At 47.3% G+C, this 20821-nt stretch overlaps 1 protein-coding gene and 1 long non-coding RNA gene across 2 annotated transcripts in view; one reads left to right on the top strand and one right to left on the bottom strand.

The window, feature by feature from the left end:
* LOC140731651 (uncharacterized) overlaps positions 1-5312 on the top strand; it is a 50370-nt gene extending 45058 nt beyond the window's left edge. The window contains exon 2 of the mRNA XM_073053279.1: positions 4274-5312. Within this exon, the coding sequence (XP_072909380.1) occupies positions 4274-5142 (869 nt within the window). The 3' untranslated portion in view covers positions 5143-5312. The remainder of the gene's footprint in view (positions 1-4273) is intronic.
* Positions 5313-8444: 3132 nt separating this feature from the next.
* Positions 8445-12883, bottom strand: LOC140731660 (uncharacterized). The gene is made up of 3 exons (XR_012099886.1): positions 12119-12883; positions 10990-11045; positions 8445-9132 (listed from the first exon to the last, which is right to left on the bottom strand). It is a non-coding gene; the product is annotated as an uncharacterized lncRNA (long non-coding RNA).
* Positions 12884-20821: the final 7938 nt, after the last annotated feature.

Raw genomic sequence — 20821 nt, 5'->3', positions numbered from 1 at the left:
TGATCAAAGAGAGAGAATGGACTGGAGAGAGAGAGATACAGCGGGATCAAAGAGAGAGAGAATGGGCTGTAGAGAGAGGGACACTGCGGGATCAAAGAGAGAGAGAATGGACTGCAGAGAGAGAGATACTGCGGGATCAAAGATTGAGAAAATGGGCTGTAGAGAGAGGGACACAGCGGGATCAAAGAGAGAGAATGGGCTGTAGAGAGAGGGACACAGCAGGATCAAAGAGAGAGAGAATGGGTTGTAGAGAGAGGGACACAGCAGGATCAAAGAGAGAGAGAATGGGCTGTAGAGAGAGGGACACAGCAGGATCAAAGAGAGAGAGAATGGGCTGTAGAGAGAGGGACTCATCAGGATCAAACAGAGAGAGAATGGGCTGTAGAGTGAGGGACACAGCAGGATCAAAGAGAGAGAGAATGGGTTGTAGAGAGAGGGACACAGCAGGATCAAAGAGAGAGAGAATGGGTTGTAGAGAGAGCGACACAGCAGGATCAAAGAGAGAGAGAATGGGCTGTAGAGGGAGGGACACTGCGGGATCAAATAGATAGAGAATGGGCTGTAGAGAGAGGGACACAGCAGGATCAAAGAGAGAGAGAATGTGCTGTAGAGAGAGGGACACAGCGGGATCAAAGAGAGAATGGGCTGTAGAGAGAGGGACACAGCAGGATCAAAGAGAGAGAGAATGGGCTGTAGAGAGAGGGACACAGCGGGATCAAAGAGAGAGAATTGGCTGTAGGGGGAGGGACACAGCAGGATCAAATAGAGAGAGAATGGGCTGTAGAGAGAGGGACACAGCAGGATCAAAGAGAGAGAGAATGGGCTGTAGAGAGAGGGACACAGCAGGATCAAAGAGAGAGAGAATGGGCTGTAGAGAGAGGGACACAGCAGGATCAAAGAGAGAGAGAATGGACTGGAGAGAGTGAGATACAGCGTGATCAAAGAGAGAGAATGGACTGGAGAGAGAGAGATACAGCGGGATCAAAGAGAGAGAGAATGGGCTGTAGAGAGAGGGACACTGCGGGATCAAAGAGAGAGAGAATGGACTGCAGAGAGAGAGATACTGCGGGATCAAAGATTGAGAAAATGGGCTGTAGAGAGAGGGACACAGCGGGATCAAAGAGAGAGAATGGGCTGTAGAGAGAGGGACACAGCAGGATCAAAGAGAGAGAGAATGGGTTGTAGAGAGAGGGACACAGCAGGATCAAAGAGAGAGAGAATGGGCTGTAGAGAGAGGGACACAGCAGGATCAAAGAGAGAGAGAATGGGCTGTAGAGAGAGGGACTCATCAGGATCAAAGAGTGAGAGAATGGGCTGTAGAGGGAGGGACACAGCGGGATCAGAGAGAGAGAATGGGCTGTAGAGAGAGGGACACAGCAGGATCAAAGAGAGAGAGAATGGGATGTAGAGAGAAGGACACAGCAGGATCAATGAGAGAGAGAATGGGCTGTAGAGAGAGGGACACAGCGGGATCAAAGAGAGAGAATGGGCTGTAGAGAGAGGGACACATCAGGATCAAAGAGAGAGAGAATGGGCTGTAGAGAGAGTTACACAGTGGGATCAAAGAGAGAGAGAATGGGCTGTAGAGAGAGGGACACATCAGGATCAAAGAGTGAGAGAATGGGCTGTAGAGAGAGGGACACAGTGGGATCAAAGAGAGAGAGAATGGGCCGTATAGAGAGGGACACAGTGGGATCAAAGAGAGAGAGAATGGGCTGTAGAGGGAGGGACACTGCGGGATCAAATAGATAGAGAATGGGCTGTAGAGAGAGGGACACAGCAGGATCAAAGAGAGAGAGAATGGGATGTAGAGAGAGGGACACAGTGGGATCAAAGATATGAGAATGGGCTGTAGAGAGAGGGACACAGCAGGATCAACGAGAGAGAGAATGGGCTGTAGAGAGAGGGACACAGCGGGATCAAAGAGAGAGAATGGGCTGTAGGGGGAGGGACACAGCAGGATCAAAGAGAGAGAGAATGGGCAATAGAGAGAGGGACAAAGCGGGATCAAAGAGAGAATGGGCTGTAGAGAGAGGGACACAGCAGGATCAAAGAGAGAGAGAATGGGCTGTAGAGAGAGGGACACATCAGGATCAAAGAGTGAGAGAATGGGCTGTAGAGGGAGGGACACAGCGGGATCAGAGAGAGAGAATGGGCTGTAGAGAGAGGGACACATCAGGATCAAAGAGAGTGAGAATGGGCTGTAGAGAGAGTTACACAGTGGGATCAAAGAGAGAGAGAATGGGCTGTAGAGAGAGGGACACATCAGGATCAAAGAGTGAGAGAATGGGCTGTAGAGGGAGGGACACAGCGGGATCAGAGAGAGAGAATGGGCTGTAGAGAGAGGGACACAGCAGGATCAAAGAGAGAGAGAATGGGATGTAGAGAGAAGGACACAGCAGGATCAATGAGAGAGAGAATGGGCTGTAGAGAGAGGGACACAGTGGGATCAAAGAGAGAGCGAATGGGCTGTAGAAGGACACACACCAGGATCAAAGAGAGAGAGAATGGGCTGTAGAGAGAGGGACACAGTGGGATCAAAGAGAGAGAGAATGGGCTGTAGAGAGAGGGACACAGCGGGATCAAAGAGAGAGCGAATGGGCTGTAGTAGGACACACAGCAGGATCAAAGAGAGAGAGAATGGGCTGTAGAGAGTGGGACACAGCAGGATCAAAGAGAGAGAGAATGGGCTGTAGAGAGCGGGACACAGCGGGATCAAAGAGAGAGCTAGACAGACTTTGTGCACTCTGTGAGTGAGGGAATAGGGCAGAGAAATCGGAAGGGAGAACCTGGGGGAAAGAATGATCCCGAGGGTGAGAGACCTGACGATATGGGAGGGGAGAGGCCCGGGGGCGAGAAAGATGGGGACAGAAAGAGACAGTGGAGAGAGGGGGTGAGAAGGAGACGGGCTGGGAATTTGAGAGGACAGAGACAGGGCATGGACAGCAAAAATGATGGAGAGAGTGGGGAGAGGGAAATACAGTAAGAGAGAGTACAAGGTAGGGAGCATTGGGGTCAAGAGAAATATTCAGAGAATTGAACTGGGAGCAATGAAAAATTGGGGAATGAGAGTGGGACAGGGGTCAACTTGAGTGGGGATTGAGAGTGGGACTGGGGGAGGAAAGAGATATTGTGGGGGACAGGCTGGTGGGAAAGAGAAATTGGGGCAGAGAAGGACGTGCTTGGGAATGATGAGAGAGGGAGCTGGGGAGTGACTGAGGTAGAAAGAATGTGGACGAGAGATAGAGAGTGAAAAGGGATTGGGGTTAAGAGAAGGTCTGAGGGGTCGAAAGAGAGGGACTGTGAAAGCAGACCAGACTGTAGGGTGGGAGAGAGAGACAGACAGGGGGAGATAAACTGATGAAGAGAGAGGCGGGAAGGGAGAGGGAGAGAGATGGTTGAGAAAAACAGGTTGGGGAAGGAAACGGCGTGAGTCGCAGGCGACAGAATGACTGGCGGGACACACTGAGAGAGACTGGGGACCGAGAGCCAGTAGAGAAATATAGGGTTAGAGAGAGTAAGAGAGGAGAGAGGGGGGGGGGGGAGAGAGAGAGAGAGAGAGAGAGGAAAGAGAGAGAGAGGGGGAGAGAGAGGGGGGGAGAGAGAGGGGGGGAGAGAGAGAGGAGAGAGAGAGAGACTGATTGATTTATACATATATATATATATATATATGGAGATAGACCGAGTGGAGAGAGGGAGACTGCGGAGAGAAAGACTGAAGTAGTGAATGGAGAGGTGGGGAGAAGGAAAGAGAGACAGAGAGAAACGGGGCGAGAGACTGGTGGTGTAGAGTGAGATTTGGATGACTGGAGGGGGGTGCGAAGAAAGACCAGGGAGAGAGGGGATTGGTCCTTTAACAGGGAGATGGGCAAGGGTGAGGAGAGAGATCTGGGGTAGGAAAAGTGATTTGGAATGAGCTGAGAAATAAGAGAAGGGAAGAGTGATTGGGGTTGGAGAGAGACAAAGTGAAGACAGATACCAGGAAGGTAGTGAGCCAAGGAGAGAGACAGGAAAAACACGCACAAAATGCTGGAGGAACTCAGCAGGCTAGGTCTCAGCCGAAATGTCAACAGGACTTTTTTCCACAGATGCTGCCTGGCTTGCTAAATTCCTCCGGTATTTTCTGTTTTTCCACATTGTCGCAATCATTCTGATCGTACACGCTCCTCCCCTGTACCTCCCCGTCTCCATGTCTACTTCCCTCCCTTGCTCTCCCACTCTCCTCCCCTCCTCCGACATGACCCTCATTCCCTCTCTCTCCTTCTCTCCACAGATATTTCCCTTCCCGCCCTCTGCGACCGTCCTCTGCGATTCTCAGACAAGATGGTCCCCTTGAGACGGGTTCCTGGCTGCCGGCAGGAGGCGGGGGGTCCCGGGGTGGATGCAGACGGGGATATAGCCAACCTCCTGTCCCGTCTGGAGTCTGAGTTGGAGTCACAGCCAGAGCTCAGTGCAGCCTGGAGCCAGGCGGGACTCGAGCTCGGTGACAGTACAGGAGGGAGCGGCCCCTCCATTAGCGAGGAGCTGGCCCAGACAGTAATGGCCTATACCCTAGAGTACCCTCCTCCGCCCGCCACTCCCTTTTACCTCATCTTCAATAGAGAGACCCGCCTGTGCCTAGCCTCCAGTCTCGAGACCCAAACCACCCCAACCTCCTGTGTGGCCTTTCGGACTTACCGCAGCCTTCTGTCCCGGGCACTAAAGGAGCTGAGGGGACGGGAGGATGTGGACCATCCCGGGACAGTGTACAGAGGGGCCTCACTACCCTTCCGGGCCAAACAGGGGCAAACAATCGAGTTTGGAGCGTTCACCTCGGCCTCTGCTTCCCGGGAAGTGGCGGAGGCTTTTACCGGAGGGGGTGGGACCATGTTCCACATCCGGACAGCCAGAGGGGCCCCGGTGGACTCTCTCTCCCCTTTCCCCGGTGAGAGGGAGGTGCTGATACCCCCTTGTGAATCATTCCAGGTCGATAAGGTCCACCACTCAAAGGGACCGTGGGGAGGGGAGGGGAGGGTGGAGATCTTCCTCACCTCGGTGGAGCTGCTCGGTGGAAACTCCGGTGGCAGGGAGGGTGGGAGCCCCGCAGTCCCGGTACTGGTGGGGTTGGCGGTGCTCCTTGTGTCGGGGATTCCATGGTCTTGAGGTCAAAGGAAGTGTTGGGTGAGAGTGCGAGAATGCAGTTTAGGGCCTTGAGTGGGAGCTGACCGATGGAGAGAGGGTCTTAATTTAGCTCGATAGGTCACTTTAACCATTTACGGAATAACACAAGCCGAAGACTTCTGCAAAATACAATAAAAGTAATATCTGATTCATTCTGCTCCAGCAGCCTCCCTTCATAAACGGGGAACACACACTAAGTACCTTCACCCCTGAGTCATTAACAAAGTAATCCTGTTGCCCCGCGCTCTCCTCACAGCCTCGTGTCAATCCCCAAACTAACCACACTGACTCGCGCTCTGCCACAGTCCGCTGTCAGTCCCCAAAGTAATTAATTGTGCAAAGTAGAAATCTGATGCGATCAGTCTTGAAACTCAAAGAGTAAATCGGGAGTGGATGTGCTCTGGGAAATGCACAATGGGGATGTGAAGGTATTTTAGGGAGCACCTGCAGGGGATTCTGGATAGCTTTGGCTCATTGAGGCAGGGAAAGGATGGTAGTGTGAAGGAACCATGGTTGGCAGGCAATGTGAGGCATCTCGTCAAGAGGAAGAAATCAGCTGATTTAAAGTTTGGGAAGCAAGGTCTGACAGTGTTGTGGAGAGTGACTAGGCAGCCAGGGACGAACTGAAGAATATATTAGGAGAATTAGAAAGGGCCTCAAAAAACTTAACTAGGATTAAGGAAATCCCCAAGGCATTTGAGATGACTGTGGAGAGGATGATGACTCGTGTGAAGTCCAGTCAGGGATAGAAGATGAATCATGCACTGGAGTCGGGGGAGTTAGGGCAGGTCCTCAATGAAGATTGTACTTCAGTATTCACCAGTGAGAGGGATCTTCAGTTTGTGAGGACAGTGTTAAATGGGCTGACATGCTGGAACATGTGGAGGTCAAGAGAGATGTGATCGAGCTTTTGAAAGACGCAACAACTGGCAAGTCCTCTTTTATGCTCAGGTTACTGGAGGAAGCAAGGGAAGAGATTGGTGCACTCTTGGCAATATTTGCCTTATCAATAGCCACAGAAGTAGTGGCTGAAGATTCGAGCGTGCAAAATATTATTTTTTTGTTCAAGGAATGGAGCAGGGGTAACTCTGAAAATCATATTCCAGTGAGTCATTATTCAGTGGTGGTGAACTGTTGGAGAAGATTCTTAGAGACAGGATGTATGGGAATTTGGAGAAGCAGAGCCTGATTGGGAATGGTCAGTATGACTTTGTGAGGCCTCAGCAGTTTGGTAGAATTCTGTAACAAAACACATTGATAAAGGTAGAGAAGGTGATATGGTATAAATAGACTTCAGTGAGGAATTTGATACAATTAACCATGGTAAGCTTTTTCAATAGGTATGGTTTCCACAGATATCTGTCCTGGGATCTCCATCTTTGGTGATTTTTATAAGTGATTTGGATAAGAAAAGGGAAGGGTGGGCTAGTGTGCTTGCAATGATATGGAAGTTGATGGAGTTTTAGACGGTGGTGAAGGCTGTCGTAGGTTACAACAGGATGCAGGACTGAGCTGGGTAGTGGCAAATGGAGTTCAACCTCAAAGTGATTCACTTGGGAAGGATGAAATTGAAGGCAGAGTACAGGGTTATTGCCAGGATTGTTGGTTGTGAACAGCTAATTCAGGGCCAATCCACATCCTACATGTGGAAGGTTTAAAGGCCATCTGACCAGAGTACAGGACGGGTATGTTCCAGTCACAAGGGAGGACAAGGATGGCAAGGTAAGGGAACTGTGCATGTCGAGAGAAGGCATGAATGTCATCAAGAAAGAAAAGGATAAGTATGTAAAGCTCAGAAACCTCAAATCAAACAGAACCCTGGAGGAATATATTTTTTTTAAAAGCAGCAGGAAATGACAAAAAAAAAGGGAATTAGGCAAGACAGAAGGGGCAGGGAAAAGTCCTTGGCAAATAGGATTAAAAACAACCCCATGGCATCCTATACACACATCAGGAGCAAGAGGATAAGTAGGGAAAGGGTAGGACCACTCAAGGATAAAGGGAGGGACATTTGCTTAGATATGAAGAATGTGGGTGAGATCCTTAATGAGTACCATTCATCAGTATTTACCAAGATGGATGTCAAAAGTGGGGAGATTAGTGTTGAGGGTACTAATATGCTGGATATTTGTAAATAAAAATATTGCATCCCTTAATAACATTGAGGTGAATAGATACCAGGTTATTAAGAAAGTGAAGAGATTGCTGGAGATTTGCCGCATATCTTTATGTCTGCCCCAGCCACAGGCAAGGTCCTAAAGGACTAAAGTTGATTTATTTTTCAAGAAGGGAACCAGAGTTAAACCTGGAAACTACTGAGCACTGGGTCTCACATTAATGTCCAGGAAGTTACTGGAGGGAATTCAATGAGATGGGATTTATGAGCATTTGGAAAACCATGGCCTAATTAAGAGAGACAGCTTGGCTGTGTGTGGAGCAAGACATGTCTCATAAACTTGTTTGAAAATGTTGATAATATGACAAGGATGACTGATGAAGGTAGAGCTATGGATGTTGTTTAAGTGCATTTTACAAAAGCCTTTCCAACAATATCTCCTATGGATGAGAGGGGACATGCTATAATGAGTGGCTGGCCAAACTTGCATTGTTTTCTCGGGAGCATCAGTGGCTGAGGGTAGATTTAGTAGAGGTTGATAAGGTTATCAGAGTTAATACACAATATCTTTTTCCGGGTGTAGAAATGTCTCATACCAGAGGCCGTGCTTCTAATGTGAGAGGGGCTGTTCAAAGGAGATGTGCAAGGCAAGTTCTTTTACGCAGAGGTTGGTGATCATTCCAATACATGCCTGGGGTAGTGGTAGAGATGGATACAATGGATAATTTTAAGAAACACTGAGATAGGCACATGAATGTGAGGGAAATGGATGGATATGGGCATTATGCAGGCATCAGGGAATAGTTAGTTGGCCATTTGGTGAGTAATTTATTTGATTCTCATACCGTGCTGGACTGTTCTATGTTCACGCTCTATAACATTGTTATGTCTACAGTGTTTCAATGTGATTTTCAATTCAGTGTGTTGTTTTACCATACCAAGATCCAGAACTTCTTTCAGTATTTTGACCAATATTGCCAACTCATTCCACATTTCCACAAGGGATTCGCACATCATTCCCTGGGACTGGGAAAGTTTCCCCATCATCGGGCAATAGGAAGAGTGGGGAACCCTATGTTGGGGTTCCATTCTCTGTGAGTTCTGTGATTTTCTGTAAATAGGAGACTCGATGAGTGACAGACTGAGTGAAATAAAATGGAGTTCCAAGTTTCAAAGTACATTTATTATCAAAGATTGTATAAATTACACAACCTTCAGATTTGTTCTGCTCACAGGCAGCTGCAAAGGAAGAACACCAAAAGATCCAATTTAAAAAAATAATAAAATAAAGACCAACACCCTATGCACAGAGAAAGAGGCAGAAACACAACTCAGGCAAACGAAAGAAGTGAGCAAAAACATTCCAAAACAAATCAAGACATTAAGTCTGAACCCAGGAGCAGCCTGGTCGGCGCAAAGCCTCAGTATGAGTCTGTCATATTGGGGGCACGGAGCAGGCACCCAGGGCAATCTTCACAGACTCAGCACCATGGAGAGAGCAGTGAACATCGTGGGAGACAGTGAGTCTCTAGGACTTCTAGTCCATTGTCCTAGAGTTTAAATTACCCAAACAGCATATAATACCTCGCACTAGCTCCCGGGTTGTGCTGCAACAAAACACACCAGGCCTAGATCACGCCGCCCAGCATCTCACTTCGGGCCCAGAGTTCATGGCCCTCGATTTCTCTAGTGGCTTGACACCAGAGCCAACCTGCCTCATACCTTGGCCAGTTCTGCAGGCATTGGAACACCCCTGCCTCAGCCTCTACTCTCCAAATGGCTGTGTTGATTCAGCGACGTACCAGCACGGTTCACCTTCAAATTCACTTCACCTTCGCTCACCTCTTCATTGCCTGCTGTGATAATTTAACACAATTTACTTAAGAAAAGTTGTTATCAGTAATTTCTTTAGTTGAATTTCTTACATTTCGAACTACCAATCAGCTGTTGCGTGTGCTTGGTGGCGTCATGTTAAACCGGAGAAGCCAATACCTACTCAGTGATGGGACGTCCCAGTGACTTTCAGCACAGGAACAGTCACTGGGCAGCCTCTTCACCCACTCAGTAAATTTCTGGGGTTCACTCATCAGCAGCAAAGCACTGACTGTGAAAATTACAGATCAGAATATTATTAGAGTCATGGAGCACAAGGCCTTTCGGCCATTTAGTCCATGCTGACCTGCTTTCTCTGCATATTCCCATCTACCTGCACCATGGCCCACATACACCATTCAAATTTCTCTTAAATCTTGACATTGAACTCCCATCCACCAGTTACCGTACGCAGCTTGTTCCACATTCTCCACAAACTCTCCACCCTTCAAAAATAATTCACTTCTCAACTTTAATCTATGAGCTCTAGGGCGTGAAAGAGAATATGGGACGGAGAGAGAAGATGGGTGGGGAGGGGGAACATGCATGAAGGTGGAGACGATGGTATGGGGATGGTGAGACTAAGTGGGGAGAGAGAAAAACAGAGTTTTATACTTACTATCTTTCAAAATGAAGTAATTGTTTGAACTTACTTGCTGCAAAGTTACAAACCATACCCTGTACAGTATCAAATTAATAATATTATTGATACAAATCAAATTATGGATATAGATGACAAGTAGCAATGGACATAACCCTATGAAACACCACTATGCTCAGGCCTCGAATCCAAGAAGCAGCCTCCCACCATCTCTCTCTGCTTCGTACCATCAAGCTAACTGAGCATTTGGATAGCCAGCTCTCCCTGGATCCCATGTGCTCCAATTTCCCACAGCAATAGTTCAAGCTGAACCTATCAAAGGCCTCATGGATGATCAAATATGGCACATTCTTGGCACAAAGATCAGAGTGCACAGATTTAAGCAGAGGTCAAAGAGGTTTAGAGGGATTTGAGAAAGATATCCGGAACACACTGCCCAAGGTGATGGTAGAGGCAGGTCCCTTCACAACATTTACAAAGTGGATGAGCGTTGAAACTGCCGAGATACAGTCGGCTGTGAACCAATTGCTGATAAATGGGACCAGTGTAGACAGTGAGTGGATGGTCAGAACAGGTATGGGCGGCCAAAGGCCTGTTTCTGTGCTGTGTGACCCACCACTCCGGACATGCTAAATTAACGATGGTGGCACCACAAGACATTGATTTCAAAACTCTAAGCCCCTCTCCAACCTGAAATAAACCAGTCTGCACCCCTTTGTCACCACTGTAAATATCTGTTTTTGTCAAGGTAACATAGAGATTGGTCATTTCTATGAAACAATTGGCAATTGATGAAGTTCCTGCATCTTCTTCCATTAATGTTGCTTCCTTACAGCAAAACTAACCCTCTCACTGTGTCTGAATCAGTGATTAAATCCAGCCCCAAACACTGTGCTTTCACCCCTGCACATTGTAACTGGAAACATCTCACTGAGGGTCTGATGGAGACACAACCCCTGTCCTCTGCACATGTGATCACATCTCCCTTGCTTCTGACATTTCAAATACATTCAGAATGGTTTTCTGATTCGGACTGAAGGTGAAGGTACATTCAGCTCATCACCAGACCTGACAAACTATGTCTTCCCGCAGCTGGTTGAACCTGTTGCTGCATCCTCTTTCCTCCACCACCAGGGAAGCTGCATCTCCACCAAACCCCTCACTTGAGAAGATCGTTACATCTGTGACAAAGGAAATCATATTACTGTCACTCTGCTGTTACCGTGTCTGACCTGCTCACCTCTGGGTATCCTCTTGACTCACTCTCCTCAGCAAGGCTCTTTCCTCAGTCACCATCTGTGAGAACAGAAAAAAAACTAAAATGATCTATTACACAGCTCCTGTACCCCTTCACCCCGACCATGTTTTTCCAGTTAAAACTCTCTCTCCTCAGCACCTTCCCCATTCCTTATCCCATTGTCAACTCCAGATATGCCACCAGATCTGAACACACTATCAGGATATTTATATTTAACAAGAGTCTGTACAAACCCAGGAAATGCTGCAGCGATAGAGGACCCTGGTCAGACCCCACTTGGAGTACTGTGCTCAGTTCTGGTCGCCTCACTACAGGAAGGATGTGGAAACCATACAAAGGGTGCAGAGGAGACTTAAAGGATGTTGCCTGGATTGGGGGGCAAGCCATATGACAATAGGTTGAGTGAACTCAGCCTTTACTCCTTGGAATGACGGAGGATGAGAGGTGACCTGATAGAGGTGTATAAGATGATGAGAAGCATTGACCATGTGGATAGTCAGAGGTTTTTTCCCAGGGCTGAAATGGTTGCCACAAGAGGACACAGGTTTAAGATGCTGAGAGTAGGTACAGAGGAGATGTCAGGGGTATGTTTTTTACTCAGAGAATGGTGAGTGCGTGGAATGAGCTACCGGCAAAGTTGGTGGAGGCGGATACGATAGGGTCTTCTAAGTGACTTTTAAATAGGTACATGAAGCTTAGAAAAATAGAGGGCTAATGGTGACCCTAGTAATTTCTAAGGTAGGGATGTGTTCAGCACAACTTTGTGGGCCGAAGGGCCTGTATTGTGCTGTAAGTTTTCTATGTTTCTAAACCCGTGTCCTTCTCTTATGCAGAGGTTACTGACTCCCACTCCCCCTTCCCAATCTGCACCCTCCGATTATGACGGCGATAGCTGCTCCCAGACTCTAACAAACACAGCAAGATTAGACAGTAATAATTATGAAGAGATAATTGTTGTGCCTCCGGAAAGGTCTGATCCAATGGACAAAATACTCCTTTGTTGCAACCGGGACCAATTCTCCACAGGTCACGCTAAGTCCAATAAATCATCCCCCTTTCTCTCAACAGACTCCCTCCCCCGGCTACGGTCCCACACCCTGCCCACACTCACCTCACTCCCACACGTCCTCACAGAGACAGAATACTGTGTTCAGTTGCTTGGGGAATACTGTGCTTGGGGAATCACATCATCACAAATACAGTAACTGATCCCACTGGCTCGGGCGCAAATGTCTGCAGGGTCTGCGGGACCAGAAAGCCTGGGGCCTCCAGCCGTCCGGTAGAGTTCAGTCTGGGCCTTTCCAATTGCAACCCTGTCGCAATTTACACAAACTCGACATCATCCCTGCTCACCGCCGCCCGAACGTGAGAACCACAGGCATCGCCTGCGCTTAGCAGCAGGGTGTCACAGCGCTACCAATGGTCGGAGGTCGCCATATCACAAACGGTGGCTGGAGGTCCCCGCAGCGCCGCCCTGTCTGGAGGCGCCCACAGCGCTGTCGGTGGTCGGAGGTCAGAGGTTTCGGCTGTCAGGCCGTTTCACTGATACACCCGATCTCCAGATCGATCTCGTCCAGCCGCCTCAGGGAGCACTTTGATGACCAACAAACATAATTCCTCTCAGCGTTCAGCTGTCTAAAGGAGTCTCTGTCCTTTAGAGAAAGGTTTACTTCAACAATGTCAGAGTGTTTAGTTTACCAGGAGACAGGGACTGCTGGTCCCAGCGGTCTTCTGTTGACGAATCGTTGTGTGTAGAGGCCACTGGCCACATCTGTTTTACATTTGAATTCAGGGTGAAACCCGAGATTAAAATTTGTTTTACAATTGAAATGATAAGAAACATTCATTCAGCTGATTTTAATTATTAGCGCTGACGTCACACACGCGCACAGAGACGGTACATCGGATGAGCTAACGATCACCTGACCTCTCATACCCTCACCCGCAGTTGGTTACACCCAATAGTAGAGGTGGACCAGTCGACACGGCGTTACCCCTTGTGACCCCGCCTACCATTCCCGCCCCGCATTCCCCATCACAGCGGAGCAAACCTCAAAGTAAACGTCCCACTTTTTGATTCATTTCCATTTCCCTCCAAGGGAAGTTGGGGCGTTTGTGAATTAGACCGGTTGTTGGTCCCGGTGGGGTCAGGAGAGGCTCATCTGTGGAAATGTCTGAATCCACGGTGGTGGCAAGCAGGGGGATTCACCACATTGGGGAACAAACACCGGCAGACTGTTGACCTGCAAGCGGGGCCAATGGTCTGGGGAAATGTAGGGATAGGAATGCTGTTGAATGGGGGTGGGCAAGAATGGACCGGCCCGGGGTCTTATTGAATGACAGAACGGTCTTGAAGGCCGAGTGGCCTGCTCTTGTTCCTTTTGTCTGTGTGTTTAAAGAGAAGGAATAACCAGATCCCTCCCGGGACTGCAGGATATCCCAGTGGGTGTTGTAGGGACCAGGGCTTGGAGCCTATTTGGGTCAAATGAGTCAACTATTTGGCTAAGGGACCAAATTCAACATTTCCAAGTCTGTTATTCACGCAAATTGAATTATTGAAAAAGACATAAAGCCTATACATATATGTTGATAATGCCACAAAATTTATATTTGTAATGTATTGTTAATGATATGAAACTTGTATTTCTATATCGCAAATGACATAAAACATATGTCTAAATTGTTAACGACACAGAATTGTATAGTTTCTGCTCCGTGTGTTATCTGAAAGTACTTGCCTGTGATGCTGCTACTGAGAATGTGGAGAGGGTGAGGGGTACGTGTAGAGGGGGGACGAGGGGTTAGTGTAGCAAAGTATGTTTACAGGACTGGGGACAGAGTATGTATTTGGGGAAGTGTAGGAGGACAGGGAACAGGTAACTAAAATAGAGTAACAGACAGGTAACCATATTTGTGAATGTAGTGCCACACTTTTGGGTATAAGTATGACCTCTGTGAACCGACAGATTCGGAGTTGGCTACTGTACGCCTGGAGTGTGTGTGGTTGCAAACTCTCTGCTGAATAAAAACTGTTGCAGAGGTTAATTTGTGTCTCTGGTGTTTTTTCCTCAACTGAGCAGGTTAACACTACAAGTCAGTGTTTCTCTGTACTTGTACTGTCCCGTACTCTCACACTTGGCAATAAATTCAACGGGACCTGAGAAAACTCAGTGAGATTTGAGTCCTAATGATCACCTTGGCACTTCAGTAGGTCAGATGTAAAGAGACTGTTAAATGCAAGACCCTGAACAGTGTTGATAATCAGAGGGATCTTGGAGTCCAATTTATTCGCTTCCTGAAAGTGGCTACACAGATAGACAGGGTGGTTGAGGAGGCAAATGCCATGCTTGTGCTTTATGAGTCGAGGCATTGAGTTGAAATGTCAGGAAGTTATGTTGCAACTTTATAAAACCTGAGTTGGGCCACATCAGGAGTATTTCATACAGTTCTGGTCGCCCCATTCCAGATGCAATGTGGAGACTTAGCAGAGGGTGCAGAAGTGGTTTCCCAGGACATTGCCTGGATTAGAGGGCATAAGCCATCAGGAGAGGTTGAACAAATTTGGGTTTCTTTGGAGCGGTGCAGGCTTGGGTGAGACATGATTGAGGTTTATGAGTGGCAGAGATAGAGTAGACAGCCAGTATATTTTTCCAGGATTGAAATGTTTACTTTCATGATTTAAGGTGAAAGAGGGTAATATCAAAATACATGTGAGGGACAAGTTCTTTTCCACACAGAGTGGTGGGTTGCTGGAATGTGCTGCCAGAGGTGGTAGTAGAGGCAAATGCATTTGGGGACTTTTAAGAGATGTTTATGCAGCGAAATGGATGTGTGGAAAATGGAAAAAGACGGATATTGTGTAAGCAGAAGGGATTAGTTTTGTTGGCCATTTGATTACCAATTTAATTGGTTCTGGACCAAATTTTGGGTCGAAGGGCCTGTTCCTGTGCTTTCCTATTCTGATAGATAGATACTTTATTCATCCCCATGGGGAAATTCAACATTTTTTTCCAATGTCCCATACACTTGTTGTAGCAAAAACTCATTACATACAATACTTAACTCAGTAATAATATGATATGCATCTAAATCACTAACTCAAAAAGCATTAATAATAGCTTTAAAAAAAAGTTCTTAAGTCCTGGCAGTTGAATTGTAAAGCCTAATGGCATTGGGGAGTATTGACCTCTTCATCCTGTCTGAGGAGCATTGCATCGACAGTAACCTGTCGCTGAAACTGCTTCTCTGTCTCTGGATGGTGCTATGTAGAGGATGTTCAGGGTTTTCCATAATTGACCGTAGCCTACTCAGCGCCCTTCGCTCAGCTACCGATGTTAAACTCTCCAGTACTTTGCCCACGACAGAGCCCGCCTTCCTTATCAGCTTATTAAGACGTGAGGCGTCCTTCTTCTTAATGCTTCCTCCCCAACACGCCACCACAAAGAAGAGGGCGCTCTCAACAACTGACCTATAGAACATCTTCAGCATCTCACTGCAGACATTGAATGACGCTAACCTTCTAAGGAAGTACAGTCGACTCTGTGCCTTCCTACACAAGGCATCTGTGTTGGCAGTCCAGTCTAGCTTCTCGTCCAACTGTACTCCCAGATACTTGTAGGTCTTAACCTGCTCCACACATTCTCCATTAATGATTCTGTGTTCCATGCTCTTTGTCAAGTAGCTTTGGGGTAATGGAGGCAAAAGGAATGTGGTAGCAGCAGGTCAGCTGTAGCTGAAGTGCAGCCAATGTTTTTGGGTGTGTGACCATATTTCTGCTAGAATTAAGCCTTTTCCATTTATCCGGGCTTCCGTGGCAATTGTACACTTCAGTACAGCCTCCATCTAGAACATATATGTCAAACTCAAGGCCCGCGGTGGAATTATCTTTGGCCCGCGAGATAATATCTAATTACTATTAAAGCTGGCCCCAGTAATCGAAGCGCCTATGGCGTATGATATGGCTAATGCTGAGTTTATTCAGGTACCAGGTTTTCAGGGTTTTTAGTGTTTATTCGGCAGTCTTCTTCATAAGAAACGGAATTTGTAAAGTGAAACACATTGTAGTTATAGCAGAGACTGAGACACATGAGAGCAGGCTGAAAAAACGGAGGCAACGAAAGCTGCGTTCGCACGCGTCCGACTGATCCGTCCCGCATGAAGCTGCATTTTGCTCAATCCGGCCCGTGACCTAAAATGAGTTTGACACCCCTGAGAAGTTCCAAAGCAGCAACACAGACTGACTAATATCTGCACACAATTCACATAAGGAATCGGTTTATTGTTCTTTTGTTTTAATTTTAACTGTTTATTTAATTTAAATAATTTACCTTATCTAAATTCAGTGTTTCAGCTATTATTGTGTATTACATTATACCTCTGCTGTAAATAAAACAAATTTCATGAATTTTCCGGTGATATTAAACCTGATTCTGATGATGTCATGGGAGAGCCACCCATCGGTCACGTGATCGAGTTTGCCGCAGATTTGCGGCGTCCGCTGGTGTGTTTTCCGAGGCTCCGCCCCATTTGTGACGCAACAACCACTTTGCACATGCTCAGTCCCGGAGAAACGGTGTTTCTTTTCTCGTTCTGTATTGAACCGGGACGGCGGCAGCGGATCATCTGCGGGGTCGCGATTGCGAGACAGCCCTCGCCCCTCCCCCGGGGCAGGGAGCTGGGGGACGAATGACTCTGCAGAACTGGTCATCAATTTCCAATCGGTGAGTATTAACATCAGCACGCGTGATCCCAGCAGGCACAATAAACTGGCTCTGCAATAGAGGCTCGGAAAACCCTGGCAATTCTGGACAATGTTTCTCACCCTCCGCATGCCACCTTGGCTGAATAGAGGAATAATTTTAGTAATGGACTAAGACAACTGCGCTGCTCCAAAGAGCGAAAAATGAGGTAATTCCTACCCTCGACTCTATAGTGAGTCAACCTAGAAGATGTTAACACAAGGTCGGGAGTGTTGTCAGAGGTTACAGCGGGACAACGATAGGATGCAGAACCTTGCTGAGAAGGTGGCAGATGGACCTCAGCCCAGATAAGTCTGTCATGGTTCATTTGGTAGGTCAAATTTGAAGACAGAATATAGTATTAATGATAAGATTGGGGAGAATTTAATCTAGAATCGTTGGGGTGTGGGAACCGAACTGAAGAGATGGAGGTAGTGTGAGAGGTGATAGAGAAGGGATACACTCAGACTGATGGTTTGAGATGTGTTTATTTTAATGCAGGGAGTATCATGAACAATGCAAATGAGTTTAGAGTGTGGATTAATGCTTGGAGCTATGATGTTGTGGCCATTACAGAAACAAATGGGTCAGGGTCAGGAATGGTTACTTCAAGTGCCAGGTTTTAGATGTTTCAGAAAGGCCAGGGAGGAGGCCAAAGAGGTGGGGGCGTGGCGCTGTTGATCAGAGATAGTGTCACAGCTGTAGAAAAGGAGGAAGTCATGGAGGGATTGTCTACTGAGTCTGTGGGTAGAAGTTAGGAATAGGAAGGGGTCAATAACTGTACTTGTTGTTTTTAATAGACCACACAATAGTAACGGACATCAAGGAACAGATAGAGAGGCAGATTCTGGAAAGATGCAATCCTAAAAGGTTGTGGTGGTGGGAGATTTTAAATTCCCCAATAATGATTTGCCTCTCCCCAGATCAAGGGGTTTAGATGGTGTGGAGTTTGTTAGGTATGTTCAGGAAGGTTTCCTGACACAATATATAGAAAGCCAACAAGAGGAGAGGCTGTACTTGATCTGGTATTGGGAAATGAACCTGGTCAGGTGTCAGGTCTCTCAGTGGGAGAGCATTTTAAAGATAATGATCACAATTCTGTCTCCTTTACCATAACATTGGAGAAGGATAGGAACAGACAAGTTAAGAAAGCATTTAATTGGAGTAAGGGGAAATATGAAGCTATCAGGCAGGAACTTGAAAGCATAAATTAGGACCGGATGTTCTCAGGTAAATGTCCAGCAGAAATGTGGCAAATGTTCGGGTGATATTTTCGTGGAGTTCTGCATAGGTATGTTCCAATGAGACAGGGAAAAGGATGGTAGGGTACAGGAACCGTGGTGTACAAAGGCTGTTGAAAATCTGGTCAAGAAGAAAAGAAATGCCTCTCGTGTGAGATGTGGCAGTCTTGGGGGAACTCCCCTCTCCCACAGAGTCACGTCTGCCAGAAGTGCATGCGCTGGGTGATCTGGAAGACTGTGTGAGGAATCTGGAGCAGCAGCTGGATGACCTTCGACTCATAAGGAAGAATGAGGCAGTCATAGATGAGAGCTACAGTGGGGTAGTCACAACTAGGCTGCCGGAAGCAGGTCATTGGGTGACAGTCAGTCGGGGGAAAGGGAAGGTGAGTAAACACGTAGTGCAGAGCACCCCTGTAGCCATTCCCATGAATAATAAGTTTACCGTCCTGGATACTGTTGGTGGGGACAACCGACCAGGTGTAAGCCACAGTAGCAGAGCCTCTGGCACTGAGTCTGACCCTGTGGTACAGAAGGGTGGGACGGAGAAGAGGAGAGCTGTCGTCATTGGGGATCTATAGTCAGGGGAGCAGACTGGAGATTTTGTGGACATCAGAAGGAAACCCGCATGGTTTGTTGCCTCCCAGGTGCCAGGGTCCTGGATTTCTCTGACCGGGTGCATGACATTCTGGTACGAGAGGGAAAGCAACCAGAAGTCGTGATACATGTTGGTACCAACGACATAGGCAGGAAGAAGAATGAGGTCCTGAAGTGTGAGTTTCGGGAACTAGGCAGAAGGCTGAAGAACAGGACCTCAAGGGTGGAGTTCTCAGGATTGCTGCCAGTGCTACGTGATAGTGATGGTAAGAATTGGAGGAGATGGCAGTTGAATGCGTGGCTGAGGAGTTGGTGCAGGGGGCAGGGTTTTAGATTTTTGGATCAATGGGATCTCTTCCGGGGAAGGTGGGACCTGTACAGATTGGATGGGTTGCACCTGAACTGGAGGGGGAGCAATATCCTTGCAGGTAGGTTTGCTAGCATGGTTCGGGAGGGTTTAAAATAATTTGCAAGGGGGATGGGACCCGGAACGATAGAGCAGTGAAAGAAGTGCATGGAGTAAAGGCAGATCTAACATATAGAGAGGCTTTGAGGAAAGAGAAGCAGAATAAAGGGTGTAAAGGTAGTAAGGTAGAAGGGCTAATGTGTGTGTACTTCGATGCAAGAAGCATCAGGAACAAAGGTGATGAACTGAGAGTTTGGATACATACATGGAATTATGATGTAGTGGCCATTACGGAGACTTGGCTGGCACCAGGGCAGGAATGGTTTCTCAATATTCCTGGATTTCATTGCTTTAAAAGGGATAGAGAGCGGGGGGAAAGGGGAGGAGGAATGGCATTATTGGTCAGGGATACTATTACAGCTACAGAAAGAGTGGGTAATGTAGCAGGATCCTCTTTTGAGTCAGTATGGGTGGAAGTCAGGAACAAGAAGGGAGCAGTTACTCTATTGGGGGTATTCTATAGGCCCCCTGGTAGCAGCAGAGATACTGAGGAGCAGATTGGGAAGCAGATTTTGGAAGGGTGCAAAAATAACAGTGTTGTTATCATGGGTGACTTTAACTTCCCTAATATTGATTGGCACCTGATTAGTTCCAAGGGTTTAGATGGGACAGAGTTTAAGTGTGTCCAGGACGGATTCCTGTCATGGTATGTTGACAGGCCGACTGGGGGGAATGCAATTCTGGATCTAGTATTAGGTAACGAACCGGGTCAGGTCACAGATCTCTCAGTGGGTGAGCATCTAGGGGACAGTGATCACCGCTCCCTGGACTTTAGCATTATCATGGAAAATGATAGAATCAGAGAGGACAGGAAAATTTTTAATTGGGGAAGGGAAATTATGAGGCTACAAGGCTAGAACTTGCGGGTGTGAATTGGGATGACGTTTTTGCAGGGAAATGTACTATGGACATGTGGTTGATGTTTAAGGATCTTTTGCAGGACACTAGGGATAAATTTGTCCTGGTGAGGAAGATAAAGAATGGTAGGGTGAAGGAACCATGGGTGACAAGTGAGGTGGAAAATCTAGTCAGGTGGAAGAAGGCGGCATACATGAGGTTTAGGAAGCAAGGAGCAGATGGGTCTATTGAGGAATATAGGGTAGCAAGAAAGGATCTTAAGAAGGGACTGAGAAGAGCAAGAAGGGGTCATGAGAAGGCCTTGGCGAGTAGGGTAAGGGATAACCCCAAGGCATTCTTCAATTATGTGAAGAACAAAAGGATATCAGGAGTGAAGGTAGGACCGATTAGAGATAAAGGTGGGAAGATGTGCCTGGAGGCTGTGGAAGTAAGCGAGGTCCTCAATGAATACTTCTCTTCAGTATTCACCAATGAGAGTGAACTTGATGACTGTGAGGACAATACGAGTGAGGTTGATGTTCTGGAGCATGTTGATATTAAGGGAAAGGCAGTGTTGGAGTTGTTAAAAAAACATTAGGATGGATAAGTCCCCGGGGCCTGATGGAATATTCCCCAGGCTGCTCCACGAGGCGAGGGAAGAGATTGCTGAGCCTCTGGCTAGAATCTTTATGTTCTTATTGTCCATGGGAATGGTACCTGAGGATTGGAGGGAGGCGAATGTTGTCCCCTTGTTCAAAAAAAGTAGTAGGGATAGTCCGGGTAATTATAGACCAGTGAGCCTTACATCTGTGGTGGGAAAGCTGTTGGAAAAGATTCTTAGAGATAGGATCTGTGGGCATTTAGAGAATCATGGTCTGATCAGGGACAGTCGGCATGGCTTTGTGAAGGGCAGCTCGTGTCTAACAAGCCTGATGGAG

This window comes from Hemitrygon akajei, chromosome 1 (genome assembly GCF_048418815.1).
Source record: "Hemitrygon akajei chromosome 1, sHemAka1.3, whole genome shotgun sequence".
Taxonomy (NCBI): Eukaryota; Metazoa; Chordata; class Chondrichthyes; order Myliobatiformes; family Dasyatidae; genus Hemitrygon; species Hemitrygon akajei.
The sequence above is the reverse complement of the archived record's forward strand: the minus strand, read 5'-3'. Positions and strand labels throughout refer to the sequence as shown.